The 17,694-nt window shown below is 52.6% G+C and overlaps 3 protein-coding genes across 3 annotated transcripts; 2 read left to right on the top strand and 1 right to left on the bottom strand.

The window, feature by feature from the left end:
• Positions 1-2,721: 2,721 nt before the first annotated feature.
• On the top strand, positions 2,722-4,384 carry BO70DRAFT_428550 (putative oxidoreductase, 2OG-Fe(II) oxygenase family; the record flags this gene model as incomplete). Its single annotated transcript, XM_025547987.1, has 6 exons — positions 2,722-2,982; positions 3,044-3,103; positions 3,223-3,276; positions 3,360-3,376; positions 3,443-3,596; positions 3,689-4,384. The coding sequence occupies exons 1-6, from the start codon at positions 2,812-2,814 to the stop codon at positions 4,382-4,384; spliced, it is 1,152 nt and encodes a 383-aa protein (XP_025400305.1). The 5' UTR covers positions 2,722-2,811.
• A 570-nt stretch (positions 4,385-4,954) lies between these two features.
• On the bottom strand, positions 4,955-7,015 carry samB (MYND-type zinc finger protein MUB1). Its single transcript, XM_025538793.1, has one exon. It carries the CDS (start codon positions 6,892-6,894, stop codon positions 5,047-5,049), a length of 1,848 nt encoding a protein of 615 aa, XP_025400304.1. The 5' UTR covers positions 6,895-7,015; the 3' UTR covers positions 4,955-5,046.
• Positions 7,016-13,447: 6,432 nt separating this feature from the next.
• BO70DRAFT_352076 (WD40 repeat domain-containing protein) lies at positions 13,448-14,820 on the top strand (the record flags this gene model as incomplete). The annotated part of the gene is made up of 5 exons (XM_025541772.1): positions 13,448-13,562; positions 13,714-14,426; positions 14,480-14,569; positions 14,623-14,742; positions 14,800-14,820. The coding sequence occupies 5 exons, from the start codon at positions 13,448-13,450 to the stop codon at positions 14,818-14,820; spliced, it is 1,059 nt and encodes a 352-aa protein (XP_025400303.1).
• Positions 14,821-17,694: the final 2,874 nt, after the last annotated feature.

The following is a 17,694-nucleotide window of genomic DNA, read 5'->3' as shown; positions in this document are numbered from 1 at the left end:
TTTTATTTTATTTCATCTCACCTTATCTTTTATTTTATTTTATCTCTACCTCATCTCATTTTATCTTACCTTGTCTTTTATTTTATTTTATCTTCACCTCATCCTATCCTTCACCTCAATTCATTTTATCTCTCATCTCGCATCTTATCGTAATTATTACTACACATCTTTTTTCCCTCGATCACTTATATTTCGCCCTCTACACCTCATCGTCCGCATTCAAGATGACGCGACTCCTGAACATCCCCGATGATGACTACAAAGAACTAGTCACCGACATCTGGCGCTTAACTAAGAATGTTATTGTCGATATACTTAATCTTATTAAGAGCTACGATGATCCCGAGCTTGATACTGTCAGGGCGGATACCTGTGATCACGGACTTGTATCAAAAACATTATTGATAAATACACGCGTGTCATATAATATTATTCCACGCGATCTGTTCCTCTATATATTGGTCGCCTATACCTAGGCTCTTACAACGGAATTCCTAAGAACATCAACACTCTACGCGAGCGCGTCGCCATACTGAACAGTCTTATTTAAACTGCATTGCTTTAATCGGTTTCATCAAATTGCTTTTATTGAATTGAATTGAATTACATTAACAGTATGCCTTCGGACGGGACGTCCGTCTTAAAAACCAATGCATTTGTTTCCTGTTCTTCTGTTTCTGCTTGTTCCTGCGTTGCTGGCATACTGTTTTATTAAAGGAGATTCTCTGGGCTCTGCTGAACCTATATAACCGGCTGATTGACAGATCTTAGCTTTGTTCTTACAGATGTTGTCGAGTACGAGCAAGAAGCCTGGTCCTACACGACCTGCCACTCGTCGTTTAATGAACCAACTACAGACACGGATGATTATCCAGAGCGTCGCATAGCGCATCATTGGAAAAGACAAGCACGGGACTGGATTCATCAAGAGTACATCTAGGTCTATAAAAACATTTTAAAACAATACGACAACGACATCCCCGACCTTCTTCAAACACAACTCGACAACAATCAATCAATCACAGCAGGACTGGTCAGATGTGGAAATATGTAACTACCTCCTGCCAAGTCTCTTCTTTCAGCAAGAGAGTCGCCAAGCTCCCACTGTCAACTGTCGCCCAGAATTCGACTAGATACACTACACACTACTTTATTTTTGGCTCACGCAGAATCTCCCGAGATGATAACATCGAAAAACACACGGTTTTACCTTCGGGCTGACTTGCTTCCATTGTGTCATCCCTGAAATTACATGCACGCATTACCCTTTCGTCCACAATGGACATGATCATCTTGACCGTGTGTTTGGTATATTTGTCCACGAAATACTGGATAAGATCCAACGGACCCTTTTATACAGATCTTTCGCCTCAGAGGAACGCTAGTCTCCGGCTGTTCTACCCTTCCAAGTCCATGTCCTCAATCAAGCGCAATACTTTGGCGGACGGTATCCCGGTTATAGTCAGTCGTACGTACGCGCAATCGGTCGTACTTGAAACCTGGATTATCAGAAGAAATCATTGCACCTTGGATGCAGTTTAGCATCGTTTGATACTTCACGCTAACTTGGGGAAATTCTGACTCTGCTGCATCGCTACCCCAATTAACTAGGATTGATCAAATCTGCCAGCTTATATACAATCGGTCCGGCGTGGGGATAAAACCAGAGGGTGTTGGTAGTGAATAAGTATATGGCAATTAGGATCCATAATATATAGACATAGACATGATACTCAGGCCCTTCACAGTCAGTAACAGATATAACAAGTCCAATTACTGCTACTATCTAGACCATGAATTAACTTATATCAGCCAATAGTTCTTATTCGTGTTAGATCACCATCAACGATCCGTAGTCTTAAGTTATCGGGAAGATCAATGCTTCCTGTCTTGCTGTGACCTACCCCTACCGTAGGTAATGCAGCCTCAACCCTGCTAGCATTTCCTATAACACCCAGTCGATTAGGGCATGGACATCCCCCAGCGAGAAATGAATCGGCCCAACCCCGATTTCTAATAAGATTATCGCCTTTTCGTCGGACATTCTGAGTACGCGGGGTATACCCCGCATATGGATGGTTATTGTAGCATCCTGTCTGGGGATATGTATGGAGGAGATCGGATTAAGGGATTATGTTGTATTTGCGGGCGTTATAGTAATTGTCCAGCCGGGGGGGGGGAAAGTGTGTGGAGTTGGAGATGGGATGTTGATTGTTTGGTTTTTATACCGATTTATCCTAGATTATTACCTGGTTTTATACTTTCCATCCAATTCCCGCCATTCCGGGATTCCGAACTCTCCTTCCCCAGCTTTCAAGAACTCTAACCCGCCAAGGCAGAATACTACATAGGTAAGTAGTATCTCGTCTGACGCACATAAGATAGCCAGCCTATGCAAAACATCACACTCACACTCACACTCAGACAGTCAATCTATTAGTCACCCCCCCGGTCAATAGCCGATTCGATGGATAGCCGATAGCCAAGGGCCCATGTGGACCAACCGACCAACCCAGCCAGTCGTACGAGCCCCATTATCATTATCATTATCATTATCATTCATTAGGTTCCAGATCCAATCCAAGCCATCGGCATCGAGTATCGAACTGATACGGATACGGATAGACATCGGCCGGTCCCGCATCCGACCCTAACATTTATATCCTACCTCCCCTCCACCCCCACCCCCCAACTGCAACCACTGCACCCACCTACCCACTTAACGAGCTGTTCAGCACTCCCTCATTCTCAGTAAATCCACCCGATAAAGAGAAGAAGAAGAAGAAGAAGAAGAAGAAGAGAGAAAAAAAAATGGCGGATTCCCTCCCCCCCATCACCCTCCCCGTGCTGGACATCTCTAACCCCCTCGATCCCGCGACGGGGAAGGCCCTGCTGGACGCGGCCGCCACGTACGGCTTCTTGTATGTGGATAGTCGGGGGACGGATTTCACGGCCGAGGAGGTGGACCGGGCGTTTGAGCTGGTGGGTTTACACCCCTTTGATAAACGGGTTGCGATTGTGCTAATATGTTGCTGTTGGACAGTCGAAGACGTTCTTTGCTTCCCCGGTGGAGGAGAAGGAGAAGTGTCGGATTGAGCCGAATGTGTGTATACCCTACCATACCATAAATCAATCTTTACCCATGTTAAAGTGGATGAGGGGATGAGTGAATAAGTGACGAGTGAATGAATGGCTGCTAACTAAACCGAACTAAATGAACAGAACCGCGGCTGGTCAGGCATGCATTCCGAGACGCTGGATCCGGAGCATCAGCGGGTGAGTTTTCTGTCTATCAAACTATCAAACCCAGATAGATGCCATCCATATATGATGCGTATATGAACTAACACTGCATACAGACTGGAGATTTCAAAGAGTACCCCACCCACCCACCCACCCACCCCATCATATAATATATAACTAACTCAAACAAAACTGAAAGAGCCTTCAACTTCGGCGAATTCCTCCCCACCAACAAAGCCCAACAGCCCCTCCCAGCCTCTCTGACCCCCCACGAAGCCGAAATCGCCCACTTCGCCTCCCTCTGCAACAAGACCTGTTCGCGGATCCTGACCCTCTTGGCTTTGGGGCTTGGTGTATGTCCCCTCATAACTAACCCTCAACAACTTATCCTCCCCCTCAGGCTCCCAACCTCAACCCCAATCTAATATAATATACCATCATCCAGATCCCCCCCGACTTCTTCACCACCCGCCACGACCCCACCCGCGGCCCAACAGGGAGCATCCTGCGCTACCTGTACTACCCCTCGATCAGCGCGCCCGAAACCTCCAGCTACAAGCACGACGTCGACGTCCGCGCCGGCGCCCACTCCGATTACGGATCCATCACGTTGCTGTTCCAGCGGCCGGGCCAGCCCGGGTTGGAGATCTTGCCTCCTTCGTCTGTTACAGCCCAGGAGAAGCAGGAATGGGCGTCCGTGCCTGTTATCCCAGTGACCAAGTCCAACAACAACAACTCCAACTCCAACTCGGGAGAAGAAATAGAAAAAGATAACGAAAAAGAAGAAGAATACCCCTTCCCCCCCATCCTCATCAACATCGGCGACCTACTAAGCTACTGGACCAACGGGCTCCTCAAAAGTACCGTGCACCGGGTGGTGTTCCCGCTCTCGGAGCAGCGGGTCCCCAACCCGCAGGATCGGTACAGTATTGCGTTTTTCTGCCATCCGATGGATCGCACGGAGTTGGTGCCGGTGCCGAGTCGGGTGGTGGAGGAGTATCATGAGAAGGGGGTCGGAGGCGGAGGGGATGGGGTGGGGTTTGGGGGCGGCGCGGGGAGGTTGGGCGAGGGGAGGACAATCACGGCGCATGAGCATTTGATGGCGCGGTTGAATGCGACGTATAGCTTTCGGAAGGATTGAGTGATTTCTCCAAAAAAAAAAAAAAAAAAAAGATAGGGGCATTACAGTGAGGGTGGGTTGGTTACTCTACATCTACAACTCCTGTACAGAACTCCGAACATAGATTCAAAAGCCCTTCCAAAGAGGCCAAAATGATATGCACAGGTTCGGTCCAAGCATGCACCCAAACATGACCGGCCAGTCATACACGGTCCAGAAACAAACAAAGCCCAAAGAAATCGCTCCAAAGATTGTAAGGGTGGTGGATCTCAATGCTAGATAGCCACGGACAAAGGAAAATCGTCGGGCGTCGGACACGGACTGGGGCGGCAATATGTGTTAAAGTGGTAAGGGTAAGGGTAAGGGGGGGGAAGATGACAAGAAACAAATTCATGACCGCTAGAATAAATCCATATGGGGTAAAAGCAGGCTTCGAGCCTCGCGTAATGAAACACTGATGAAGCAGATAAATCAGACAAGGATCGCAGAATCGACGGCATACAAGAGGTATCTTTGGGATGAAGAGCAACGCCGCCAGGTTTTGAAATGCCATGCACGGGTAGACGTGGAACCCTCGGAACGAAATCGAATCGAATGGAATGGATGAAATGGTATCAGATGACGGATACGACGCTATGCAAGCCGATATGCATTATAGGTATTAAACAGTTCATGCGTTCATATCATGGCGTGGTGTGGCACCAGTGGCGATGGTACACCCACGCTGCCTTCTGGCAATCTTTGCTGCAGTACTTGGTGCGACGGCACCGCCGGCACTTGGCGAACTGCCGCTGGAACTCCTCCCACTTGCCACACTTGTAGTACGCGCACTGCCGGATGCCCCCGCGCGACTCGTCCTTACGGCAGAGGTTGCGCATCACCACACATGCCCAGTACTGCATGTCCTTGGAGTGGTGGCGCACCGTGAACTTCTCCACCAGCGGGAAGATGTTGACGTCGTCTGGCAGGAGGTACTCGTCTTCCTCCTCGGCAGGCTCGATCGGCGACGCCCCATCTTCGATCATCTGGAGTTCCCGGTCGACCTTGAGCTTGGGCACGAGGTGGGAGTGCTGGAAGTAGGACCGAAGATCGCAATACTTGGACACATACGCCAGGAGCTGGAGCGACATGAGCACGTCCTCGTCACGCGGCATCGTCGTCAGGACGCCTTGGGCTACCGTCGTCGAACGGTCGCGCACGTACAGGGAGTATGGGCTGGGGACTACCGCGGGTGAATTGGCATTGTTGGTGGCCTGCGTGGGCGACAAGCCTAAAGCCCCGTTCGTGCCCGTGGTGTCGTTGTTGATCATGCTGCCGTCGACGGTGGAGTGGTGCGTGATGTTGAACGTCTCGACGTCTTGGCCTTCAGACGTGTCATTGACGGTCAGGTCGTGGGTGTTAGAGACTCCTTCCAGCACGGTCTGCCGGGCACCGACATCTTCGATCTCCATCCGGTTCTGAATGCCGATGATTGGCTCACCTGCCGCGCCCGAGACCGCCTCGTCACCTATTGTTGAGCCTTCACCATTGCCGTCATCCGACTCGCCCGAGGCGGATTGCTGCTGCCTCAAGGTGGGCCGTGACCGGGCCAGCGTGGCCTGAGCGTTGCTGCGCAGCTGCGCCGGGCCGCTGGGGGTGGTGGGGGAGTCGGGCTGCGACGCCAGGCCGTTGTGGAAGCCCGGCAGCATGCTGGGAAGTCGCTCCGTGTCGCGCACCGGGCGCAGACCGAAGCCATCGGCAGTATCCATCGGCGGGAGGGCGGTCGCAAGGGGTTGCATTGCTCTGTGGCGGTGGCTAGCATGGGCGTAGCGGGCATCGTTGGATCTGTGAGGGTGTACATCCTGTGTGAAAGTGCTTCGCTCCGGGGGAGAAGTCATGGGCGCCCGGGGGGACGACGTCACATCCATGGCATTCGAGTCGGAGGCAGTGGTGTCTTGATAGAAGGGGGGGATTTCGATGTGAGGAGGGGGGGCCTGGCGGCGAGAAGGACGTTGTTCAGTGTTGGTCGATTGATCCACGTAGACCGGGCGCACAGGGGCATCGTTGGCGGCGACCGTGCTAAGGGGGGCGCTCGTGGTGGCGTCGTTCAGGCTGGGGGCACTTCGGGACGAATGCTTCTCTGAATCCTGAATCGCCCGGGAACGGGCACTCTCGACGACCTTGATATAGTTATCCAGGATGGTCGCAATCACCGGCACCATATCGGCCTCGACGACGCGAGTTCTGACGCCCTCCGAGCCCCGCACACCGATGTTGACAACGCATTGGAAGGCCAGACTCCACTTCCACATCTCCATCAGATCCCGACTGCGGCCCTCCTTGAGGATGCATACCAGCCGTTCGATGCCGCCATCGACGGTGAGGATGTCGCGGATGCGGGCTGAGGATGTGGTGAGGTAGGCCAGGTGGTTGAGCGAATTGATGAGCGGGAGCGTCGATGTGCAGTCCAAGGCACGCCGGTCGTACAGCGTGGTTGTGATATTGACAGAGGCCTTGTTGACATTCGGAATGCTAAAGTTGACCTCCCGCATGGTGGGCGAGAGGTGAAGAATCTGATCTGGTGTGAATATCGGTCGGAAACAAGACTAGGACGATGAAACCTCGATGGGTGAGATGGGTGATAAATCCGACGGTGGGAACGTGAGACGAAACGGGGAACGGGGGGGTGGAAAGGAGGCGAGTCCGAGGAGCGATCGAGGCGATTATATCCAAGTCATGAAGTACAAGGTCAACGAGGGAACCTTCGAGGCGATGGGGTTGGGGATGAAGGAGGATGCAGAACGATGGACGAGCGGGCGTTGACAGGGGCGAGAGAGGAGGATTGTTCAGGCCAAGACCCAGTCCGTCAGAGCCTGGCGGCCAGATGAATCACGACGGGAAGGAAGCGAGCCCTCGGGCCGGGGCAGGCAGACAAGAAAAAGACCGTGGGTTAAAGACTGACGATTCCAGGCGGATAACACAAACAGGACCAGGTGGAGGGTGGAGGGTGGAGGATAGCGTCGAGGGATGAATGATGGGTGGGAGGGTGGGATGGTGTTGGTTGTTCGTTGTTGGTGTTGAGACTCGAAAGGAGAGGAGAGGAGAGGAGAGGAGGGAAGGACTGGAAAAGCGAAAGCGGAGAGCGACTGAGCCTGAGAGCGTCGCCGTGTCAGGCGGTTTCCTCCTCCGGGCTTTTTGGTTTTGGCCCGCCACCACCCTTTCTTTCTTCTTCGCCTTCGCCTCTCTTCTGCCGGCTTGTCTAAAAATGGGATCCCCTGGGCTTGCTCTCATCTTGTCCCGGAAATTATAAACTATCAGACGGCGCTCTGACACGGAGTCGCCCGGTCCTTCTGTTCTGCCAATATTCCTGGCCGGTTTGGCGACTCTTCGGCACCCTCATTCTCTAGGCGTGCAACACTCCCTTCCTTCCCGGTGAGGAGTTCCTCGCCCGCTCGGGGCTCGCCACCGAATTTGGCATCCGACAACATGACCTTCTCCCCCCCCCCCCCCCTCTCCTCTCCTCTCATGCCTGCAGCAGATCTACATGGTCACTTGGCTACAATTTCCCCCCTTCCCCTCCCCCCTCCCTCCTGGTGATATCTATCGCCCTCGTCGCCCACCGCCATCAGGAGTCGTCGACGTTGAACCACCCCCCATGGTTGCGCGCATGGTCGGCTGCTCGACCGGTCCCCATTTACCTGAACGAGCGGAGTCCTGCGTAGATCCAGGAGCAATGACCAGCCCGAGAACCCACCGGGGTCCTTCTACATCCATAGTACGACTGAAGGGGTTAAGAATATTGAAATGTTCGATGGTCTCGCTCGATGCCTCGGTCATGGGTCCCTTGGACGGTGGTACGACAACGATACTATGTCCCTGATATGTCCCTCCTCTGTCCTGCGGGCTAGTCTTCAGGGGAAATTACCAGGGAGAGAGCACCGTGCGACCTGATCCCGATCCTCTGATCCTGCTGGATTCGGTGTATCGACGATGATCCCTCTCTCTGCCGGCTCCCATATAGGTACATGCGCTCTTCCTCTTGGTCGGCCTGATTCGCCGGTTGGAAGGACATCAACTGGTACTTCTGCGGGGAACCAAGATAACACGGATCAAAAACGTTTTAAGAGTAAAACCCGATGTATCAACCCCGACGTGGGGTTTCAAATGCTAAGTCGTCAACATGAGGGATATATTTAGACTTGCGGCCGGTCGTCACATTCGATGCTGGCATCCCTGCTCGGGCAGGACCAACCAGCGCCTGCAAGTTGCAACAACCCCTCATCCCGTAGAAGAAGCGTGATTCCTCATCGCTCGGCAACCGGTAACGACAGCCATCCTGCTTACTTACCCCTCATGTCCAGCCGCACAGACGGTCGGTCACATTCTATGATTAGAAACAAGGCATCTCTAGGCGCGAACCGCCGCCGACGGGGAGCCTGAGTTAACCGCCCACGAACACGCCAGTGCCGTTCCCCGCGAATCACCTCCAGATACACTCGCATGCATCATGCTGGTTCAAGGTGCTGAGAACTACTAAGAAGCCGTGGCATCCCCGGACGGCGCAGGGTCCCGGTTCATCAACACGTTTCAAGCCCATCATGGCCATGCCAACCCGGTTTGACATGCTATATATAGAATGCTTAAGCGCAACGTGCTTCTGGAAGGGAGGGTTAGCATGAGGGTCTGTTTCAGCTGATTCCCTAAGTTGACGGCGGCCATGTTGGCTCCCAACCGGACACGATGCCGACTGCCCAGCGGCTATGTCTGACATCTCCAGACAAAGGGACAAGCAACAAGGTACATGATATGTGGGGAACCCATCCTGCCAGTCCATTAATCTCTACACACGATCCTAGCAGCCTTGCCCAGATTACTTTGCCATCTATATCCATGGTATCTACCTATGAACGCCGCAGACAGCCTGATCACACCTAGTCCCTCCGCCGCACCCAACCCGGGTCCTGCAGTAGTGGCTAGCGGTCTCTGTACCCATGTAAGCTGTAAGATTGGACCATGATCGTAATCAATCAATCGATCAATCAATCCTCCCACCGGAGGGGATGTCGGCGTGCATCATGTACTTAGCCTCCGCATGGCCCCATGCCTCGACATGAGGCAGTATCATAGCCAGCGCGGATTGGCGATAGCGCAGCTGCAGCGTCAACGGTGGCGTCTTTAACCCGCAGCCAATGGGCAATCTCAAACCAGACTCAGCCTGGTTCGGTGCATGGTCTGGCTTATGTCTGGGATTCCAGATGGCTTCCGTCTGCCAATGACAAGGAGGGTAGTTATAGATTGAAAGATGAAAGACTGGCATTATACCGTGGTGCGTCGGGATAAATATAGATAAAAGGTTTACATGGGTGGTGGTTGACATGGGATGATGCTACGGAGTGGACTGTGGTTGGTAAACAAAGATTCGACGACTACACGTTCCTCGGATCAGAATAAGCAAACACAACTGTATCCATATCCACATCCCTTTATTTTATTCAGATCTACTTTCCAGAGTCAAGACTATCTATCACTCCATCTCAATAGAGCAATCAATGACACGGGACAGCCATTAATAATAAGCTACTTACGGGATGGATTACGAGAGCGGCGGCTCCATCCGGCGAGATTAATCAGCGCGATGGGAACTGGAAGAAATGACCATCCGAAGAGAGGGCCCGAGAGGGGCTTTCCGATGGGCTAGTCAGGCACGGTTTGAAGCGATCCTCCCACTCGGTGGAGCGCCCTTTCTACTTAGTTTCTCCAGGTGCAGGAGACGCAATTACGGAGTAGGAGACTGATCGATACAGAACGCTGCGATTATTACACCTGCCCCATACCTGCCCCATACGTACATACTTAGTTGTAATGACCTCCTGACTGCAAACTGCAGTCTGAGATATCGGATTGTGGCTACGGAGTGCTGGCCAATTTCCCTTCGGGAGGGCAGACCCGCCCGCTGGCTGCGCTCACTGACCATCGCCCGTCTGCAAATCCCAACAGCTGCAACTGCCAGTTTTGCCCCATTATCGAGTCGCCGGGAAGAGTTGGACCGACTGCCGAGGCATCGTCTCATTTTCTACGACAGACAGACTGCCTGCCTGCCTGCCTGCCTGCCTGCCTGCCTGCAGCTTGAGGCTTAAAGATGGCCTGCTCCGAGTTTCCGCCGTACAATGGGAGAGGGCAGGAATCTTTTAGCTTGCAGGCCGCCGTAAGATTCTGGAAACTGACGTATGCCAACGCTCCAAATTAAACAACCAGTAGGGCGCGTTTTCGGCTCAAGTCAAGCGTTGGCTGGCTGGCAGGCAGGCATGCACACAACAAAAAGAACTGAACTATTGAAAACATCCCGAGCTGTCGGTTTCGGAAAAGGTCCGGTAGCAGGGGGAAAAATTAGTTGTATTATTACTATCTACTATTATTACGGAGTATAGAAAATAGGATTGTTGGCTGCCGCTGAAAGACAATGAAAATGAAAAAAAGATAATGATCAATACGTAGGTACATAATAATGCCTGGGCCAGTCCGTCGAGTAAGCCATTCAGTGATACTTCCGTCAGCCACGCCGGAAAGAGTGCCTCTGACTTGCATCGGCCGCCCCAGCCAGCTAACATCATCATCATCATGATAATTTATCCCCGCTTACTTACTTGTTTGGCTCATTGAACCGGCACGAGGAAATACAGGCTGAGGTTGCATCTTGATTATCTATCAGTTCTGCTTCTACGATCTTCCACTGGGTTGCGTTGCATTGCACGTTCATTCCAACCGTCGTCATCCAACCTGATCTGATCTCTCTGCCTTGCAAGGTAGACACGTTACAACCGGTCCTGTACCGGGAGTACCGAACAATATGACTACTTAGGTACTAGGGAAATAATAATAATCCCTTACCCAGGCAGTATTAGACGTTTTCTGCGGCAAGTTTTCTGGAATAGTGCGTGGGTAACTCCGTAGTAAGTTGTAGTGTAGATACTAAGTATCTATCTAACTACCCCATGAAAGTCCACCTGCAGAAGCCGCGAGCCCCTGGATGCCGGACGGAGTATCCCCCAATCTGGCATCGGGACCTGGATTTGCAATTCTGTGCAGACGACAGGAGGGTCAACGTTATCTATCTATCTCCATTCTCCCTAGGTCCTGGGTAGCTATGACCATGATCTGCAATCCAAACATTTCTCCTCCCTCTCTCTCTCTCTCTCTCTGCCGGGTTAATCCTCGGGAAGGGCCCTTGACTCGTGCGAGGCTTAAGTTGAACGGACGAGGCAGGATTGCGACTGCGACTTGCGTATTGCGTATTAGATACCTGTATCGGGTATGATACGTGCCACCCGGGAGAACTGAGAGGCTAACATGTACTCCGTAGGGAGGTCTGGGGATGATGGGAGGGAGGGAGTTAAATGTCAGAACGGATGTACTACTCCATACTCCATACTACTAATCATACTAATGGCTTGTGAACCCTGTGCGACGTGAACCTTCCGTGAAGGTTCTATCAACCGCACAAGCGGTTGATACTAGAAGAACTGACTGGACCGCTGGCAGGGGGGAACCGGAAGAATAGTAATAATCGATGGATTTCTCCATCCCCTTTTGGCCGGGCAGTCTAGCCCACGGGCCAACCAGGAGACGCAAGCGGGCAAACTCCACCGAGCTTACCAGGGTGTACCCCTTAGCTAGTCGACTCCATGGGACTCGGGACTCAGGCGGAGTACTTGCCTACCTGGGCAGTGGGCACTGGTACTTCGTACTAGACTGGTCGCCGGTCCTCCTGGTCTCCTCCTCCTGCTCCCCTTAACCAGGTTCACCTGGGATAACTAGTACTAGTTATCCTCTCCCCCCTGGGTAATGTATCCCGTACCGGAATCGAGAATACGAGAGATGAGGTTGGCTTTAATTTACCCGTCCAGACCTGCAGGCCGGGGACTGACCAACCAGGAGAGCCACACCATCTCTGGTGAATGATGCAGGAAGGGGCCCCTAACCTGTCTGGGCTGAGTCCCCGTATTGCGACCCTCGTATGTACCTGACCGTACGGGGCCGACACGGGCAGTACCGTACCGTACGGGGACTTTTCCTCAGGAGGCTCCGGCTAAGGCTTTCGAGGAGATCGAAATGGACTCTCCGATCCTCTTTTCCAGTGGCCCCTAACCGGTTCATTATCACGATGGAAGGGATCCTGGAGAAGATGAAGAAGAAGGAAAAGAAGGAAAAGAAGCAGAAGGTAGAAGAAGTAGAAGAAGCAGCGACCACATCCCTATCTGTCCCTCCATCTCATCCCATCATCCCCTTGGGTAGTCGTAGTAGTGAGTCGGTACGGCCGCGCCTAGCAGCAGCCATCTGAGCCCCGATAGGCAAAGGCACGTCTTAGTCGGGTGAGGCCATACATCATTATTATTGGCGCGCCGCGACGAACTTGCTATTACGGAGTTACTTCGACTGCTGCTGCTGCTGCTGTTGCTGCTACTGTTGCTGTTGCTGCTGCTGTCTGCTGTCTGCTGTCTGTCTGTCTCTCTGTCTGTTTCTCTTTTCTGTTCTGTCTGTCTCTCGTTCTCTCTCCGTCGGTCATTTGCTGGAATTTTTGGTCCCCCTTTCCCTCTCTGACTGACCTCTTTTCCCTCACACTCCCTTTACCAACTCTCCATCCTACACTACTACCACTACTACTTACCATCCACCTCGTGCTCTGCAGAGTGCAGCAGTTTGCCCCCCTGCCACTGCTCCTGCTGCTGCTGACTTAAACGCCCGAACCACCTCACCATTGCTCCGGGTCGAAACTTTCTTTCTCTCGCTCGGTCGCTTCCGCCGTGCTCGCTCCACACCCAATCAACCCCCCTCCTCGTTCTCTCTCCCTCTCCCTCTTCCTCTCTCCTGGCCCTCCTGCTGCTGCTCCTGCTGCTGCTCCTCCTCCTCCTCTCCCCTACCGCCCTGCCTTTCTTCCCGCTCCCCCCCCCTCCCTCTCGCGACGGTTCTTTCCTCTCCCCTGGATCTCACGACGCCGCCGCCGCCGTCAATTCAATTCCCCCCTCCCCCCTCTCCTCACGCCCGTCTCCGTCCCCGTCTCACCATTGACCCCCCCCTCCTTCCTCACCAGGGGCTCGTTCCGTCAAGATGGCCGATATGAGCGGCGAACAGATGCAGGCCAAGATCACCGCGGCCCGGCGCGAAGCTGAAGGCCTCAAGGACAAGATCAAGCGCAGAAAGGATGAGTTGGCCGACACTACCCGTACGAATTGCCTTCCCCTCCCCTCCTGCCCTGCTGGCCCGCCCTGCTGCCGGCCGTGCGTGTTGCTCGCCGCACGACCTCGCCGCGGGACACTGCCGACAGGACCATGCGTTCTGGCTTGCTGACTCTATCCCTCACCCCCCCCAAACAGTCCGTCAAGTCGCGCAGAACCAGACCGAAACCCTCCCCCGAATCGGCATGAAGCCCCGTCGGACGCTCAAGGGCCATTTGGCCAAAATCTACGCCATGCATTGGTCGACCGACCGCCGTCACCTAGTCTCGGCCTCGCAGGACGGAAAGCTCATCATCTGGGACGCCTACACCACGAACAAGGTTCATGCGATCCCGCTGAGGTCATCGTGGGTCATGACCTGCGCCTACGCCCCGAGCGGAAACTACGTCGCCTGTGGTGGTCTCGACAACATTTGCTCCATCTACAACCTCTCGTCCCGCGAGGGCCCGACCCGGGTCGCGCGCGAGCTCTCAGGACACTCCGGCTACCTCTCCTGCTGCCGCTTCATCAACGATCGCAGAATCATCACCTCGTCCGGCGACATGACTTGCATGCTGTGGGATATCGAATCGGGCTCGAAAGTTACTGAATTTGCGGACCACCTCGGCGACGTCATGTCCATCAGCATCAACCCCACCAACCAGAACATCTTCGTCTCGGGTGCCTGCGATGCCTTCGCCAAGCTCTGGGATATCCGTACCGGCAAGGCGGTCCAGACCTTCTCCGGCCACGAATCCGACATCAATGCCATCCAGTTCTTCCCCGATGGAAACGCTTTCGGAACGGGTTCCGATGACACTTCCTGCCGTCTCTTCGACATCCGCGCGGACCGGGAGCTCAACACCTACCAGGTAATGCCGACATCCCCGACACGTGCCGATCCGACGCTAACGAGTTCCTGCAGAGCGATCAAATATTGTGCGGCATCACCTCCGTGGCTTTCTCTGTCTCTGGTAGATTGCTGTTTGCGGGTTATGATGACTTTGAGTGCAAGGTAAGATTTATCGTCCCGCTTTTTGGTCCGACGGCCGATTGATGGTTCCATAGGTGTGGGATGTTTTGCGAGGCGACAAGGTTGGGTCTCTGAGCGGCCACGAGAACCGTGTAAGCTGTCTGGGAGTCAGCAACGACGGCATCAGCCTGTGCACGGGATCCTGGGATTCTCTGGTAAGCCTCACCTCTCTCATGCTGAATTCGCAGCGTGCTAATCACCTCCTCGTACAGCTCAAGGTCTGGGCCTGGTAAAAAAGCAAAACGAACAAAAACAGCAAAGATACCCTGTCTCCGTCTTTTGCGACGTCCTCATTCGAAGTTTCTCTGTTCTTTTCTGCACCACTAGGTTAAATGTCCGCCATTGTACGATAATCCTTTTCACTGGGGAGCAGTTTTTTGTCGCCTTTCTCCATAATGTACTATCTCGGAGTACAGGCGAAGTCACCAAGAAGCGAAAACACGGGGCAGTCAGGGTGCCTGAGTATACTGGGCTAAAAAGCCGCCGCCTGCCCAGGCGAGTGAGCGACGGCAAAACGAAACGAAAAGAAAGAAAAGAAAAAGAAAAAGAACGCAGACGGCAAGACACGTCAAGGCTCGACTACTGGTGCGGTGGGTTGTAATAATGTGATTGATGTTGGAAACCTCGGGGATTCGTTGCACGGACGTCAGCCGCGTTGGTGGGCCAGAGGCAACGCATCTCCCCTGTGATCTTTGGGGTTTGAAGAGTCACAGGCCCTTTTTTTAATTTCTCCCCTTCCCTCTTCTTTTCTTCTTGAACTCTTTTATCTTCTTCCCCCCCTTACCTGAATTTCCCCCCGCCCCGCCTCGATATATCGACCTATTCCATTCCCCCGATTCTTGCCTATTACCCTTCCCTCCCTTTCCCTCATGCGTCGATCTCCTTGTGTACTTTTTTTTTGCGGGTGATGGATGGACAGGGCGGGAATGTTTCCGGATAGGCCATGACGTTTTCCTTTTTTTTTTTTTTTTTTTTTTCCCTTTTTCTATTATTGACTGACTTCCTCTGTTACTAATCATCAGCCTACGCCTTGAAAGTGTTGATTGTGTCATTTGAGTTGTTTTCAAGCGGGCTTTATCTCTTGATTTGGTGTTGAAATCTACCCCCATTTTCTAGCAAATCTTTTTTTTTTTCTTTTTTTTCTTTGCCTGGTGTCGGTCGAGTCCGTCTCACATCACATCATGCTGCGTTCACGTTTACGGCTACGTCTTAGTCTTACTCGTGTACGTCAGCTGAGGCAGACACTACGTACGTACTAGTACGAATGACATCGGCAATTCTTAAGAGTGAGGAGTGTAGTATGGCGTAGGGAGTAGATTCGTAGAAGGGGAGAAATATCCTTCGTGGAAGACTTGCCTTGGCCGAGTAGCCTCGTAGAAGTAGCTTACGTAGAAGGGCCTTCGTAGACTGGATCAAACCACCCACCCCGAGCTGAAACAACCGGTTGTACCACGGTTAGTAGAGTCGCAGCGTCACGGCCTCGCCGCGTCGCCAAACCACCAGGTCGATCGAGATCCGGATGGACGTTGTCCGTCGGGCATGGTAAGCTGCTACGCTACAGCCCCGTGTCGCGGGGCTTCGTTTCCATGACTGTAGACTTTAACTGTAGAAGGCGTGGAACTTCTGATTTGATCTGATCTGATTCATTGTCTGTACCACATTCGTCATCTCAACTGATTCAAAGCAGGTAGAAGAGGCAAGACAAGACCAGACAAGACCAGACAAGACCAGACAAGACCAGACAACCCCAACCAGAGATAGCAGATACATGCTGAAAACATACATATTCACCGAGTCTTATTCTTCTCTCCATGCATATTCACACCGCATCAGGCACGCGCTCGCGCCAATTTCTCATCTGCTGTGGGTAAGTGCCTACCTACTTACCTACCTCGTTCAAAGTCTATCTACCTAATTAATTCCTATATCATATAGGCATGTATACTGAGTGCATATCTATACCGGGCGTAAATATAGATATAGGTAGGCAAGTATAAGTATATATAGATATATAGATGAAAAACCACGCAACGAGACAATGAGACAGACAGGGATGTCCCTTCCCCTCCCACTCCCACATCCCGTGCCACTCTCTCTCTCAATCAGCCTCCCCTCCGGGGTCGGGCTCTCACTCTCACTCTCGGGGAATCCTGGTCTTATTTATAGTATACCTACGTATTATGCCACGCCATGCATGCGTGGGGGTTGGGGATCTGATCTGACCTGTCTATCTACTCCCTATGCAGATACTTTCGTTCGTACCACCAGGCAAATCCAACCCAACCTACGGCCCACAACCTACCTACGGCCCATTGGCGTTCAACAATCAGCATAGGTCATAGGCACCGTGCGAACGCCTCTCTAGATAGGTAGGTAGGTAGGTAGTAGGTATGCTGTTAAGCATACCTGCTGCGTCCGCAGGTGGGTCGGGTCGGGTCGACTGGCTGATCACGCGGGAGGTTTGGGGGGGTTGTGTTGTGGGATGGGATGGAAAGATGGATATGCAATTGGAATTGGAATTGGATTCGTGTTAGCTTACCTACCTACCTATGGGTTCCCCATTGGTGCTTGTCTTTGGGATTGTAGACTGTAGACTGTAGACTGTAGACTGTAGACTGTAGACTGTAGGTAGTTTCTGATGCGGAGAGTGAGTGTATAGTAAAACCTACCGGTGACCACCAAACAGACACATAGCCACTAAAGAAGAATAAAAGATATCTAGGTACGTACCTTGGAAGGAAGTAACCAACCCACCCACGGACTAATTACTTATGATGTTACCTAAATAGACCCAGCAAACAATAAACACTAAACCATAAACCACAAACAAACAAGAAACGGAAGTCTTGTCCTCTGTTACGTCCATCCGCATCGCCCACGCCCGGCCCGCGGACCCATGAACAACAAACGAACAAACGAACGAACGAACGGATGGATGGATGGATGGATGGATGGGTCCAAGGGGTCTAAAAGTAGCCCGGCGGCGGTCTGGAGTGGAACACTGGAAAGGCCCCCAGCCTCCAGGCCCCAGGCAGGGCAAAAAGACGTGTCATTCTTTGTAGGGAGTCTCCACCGACCGACCGGGCGGAATTCGCGGAGGGGATCCG

This window comes from Aspergillus heteromorphus, assembly GCF_003184545.1.
Source record: "Aspergillus heteromorphus CBS 117.55 chromosome Unknown BO70scaffold_9, whole genome shotgun sequence".
Lineage (NCBI taxonomy): Eukaryota > Fungi > Ascomycota > Eurotiomycetes > Eurotiales > Aspergillaceae > Aspergillus > Aspergillus heteromorphus.
This window is presented reverse-complemented; position numbering and strand designations above follow the sequence as displayed.

Coding starts and splice junctions, on each gene's coding strand:
- samB (XM_025538793.1), bottom strand. CDS start 6,894: ATGCGGGAGGTCAACTTTAGCATTCCGAATGTCAACAAGGCCTCTGTC.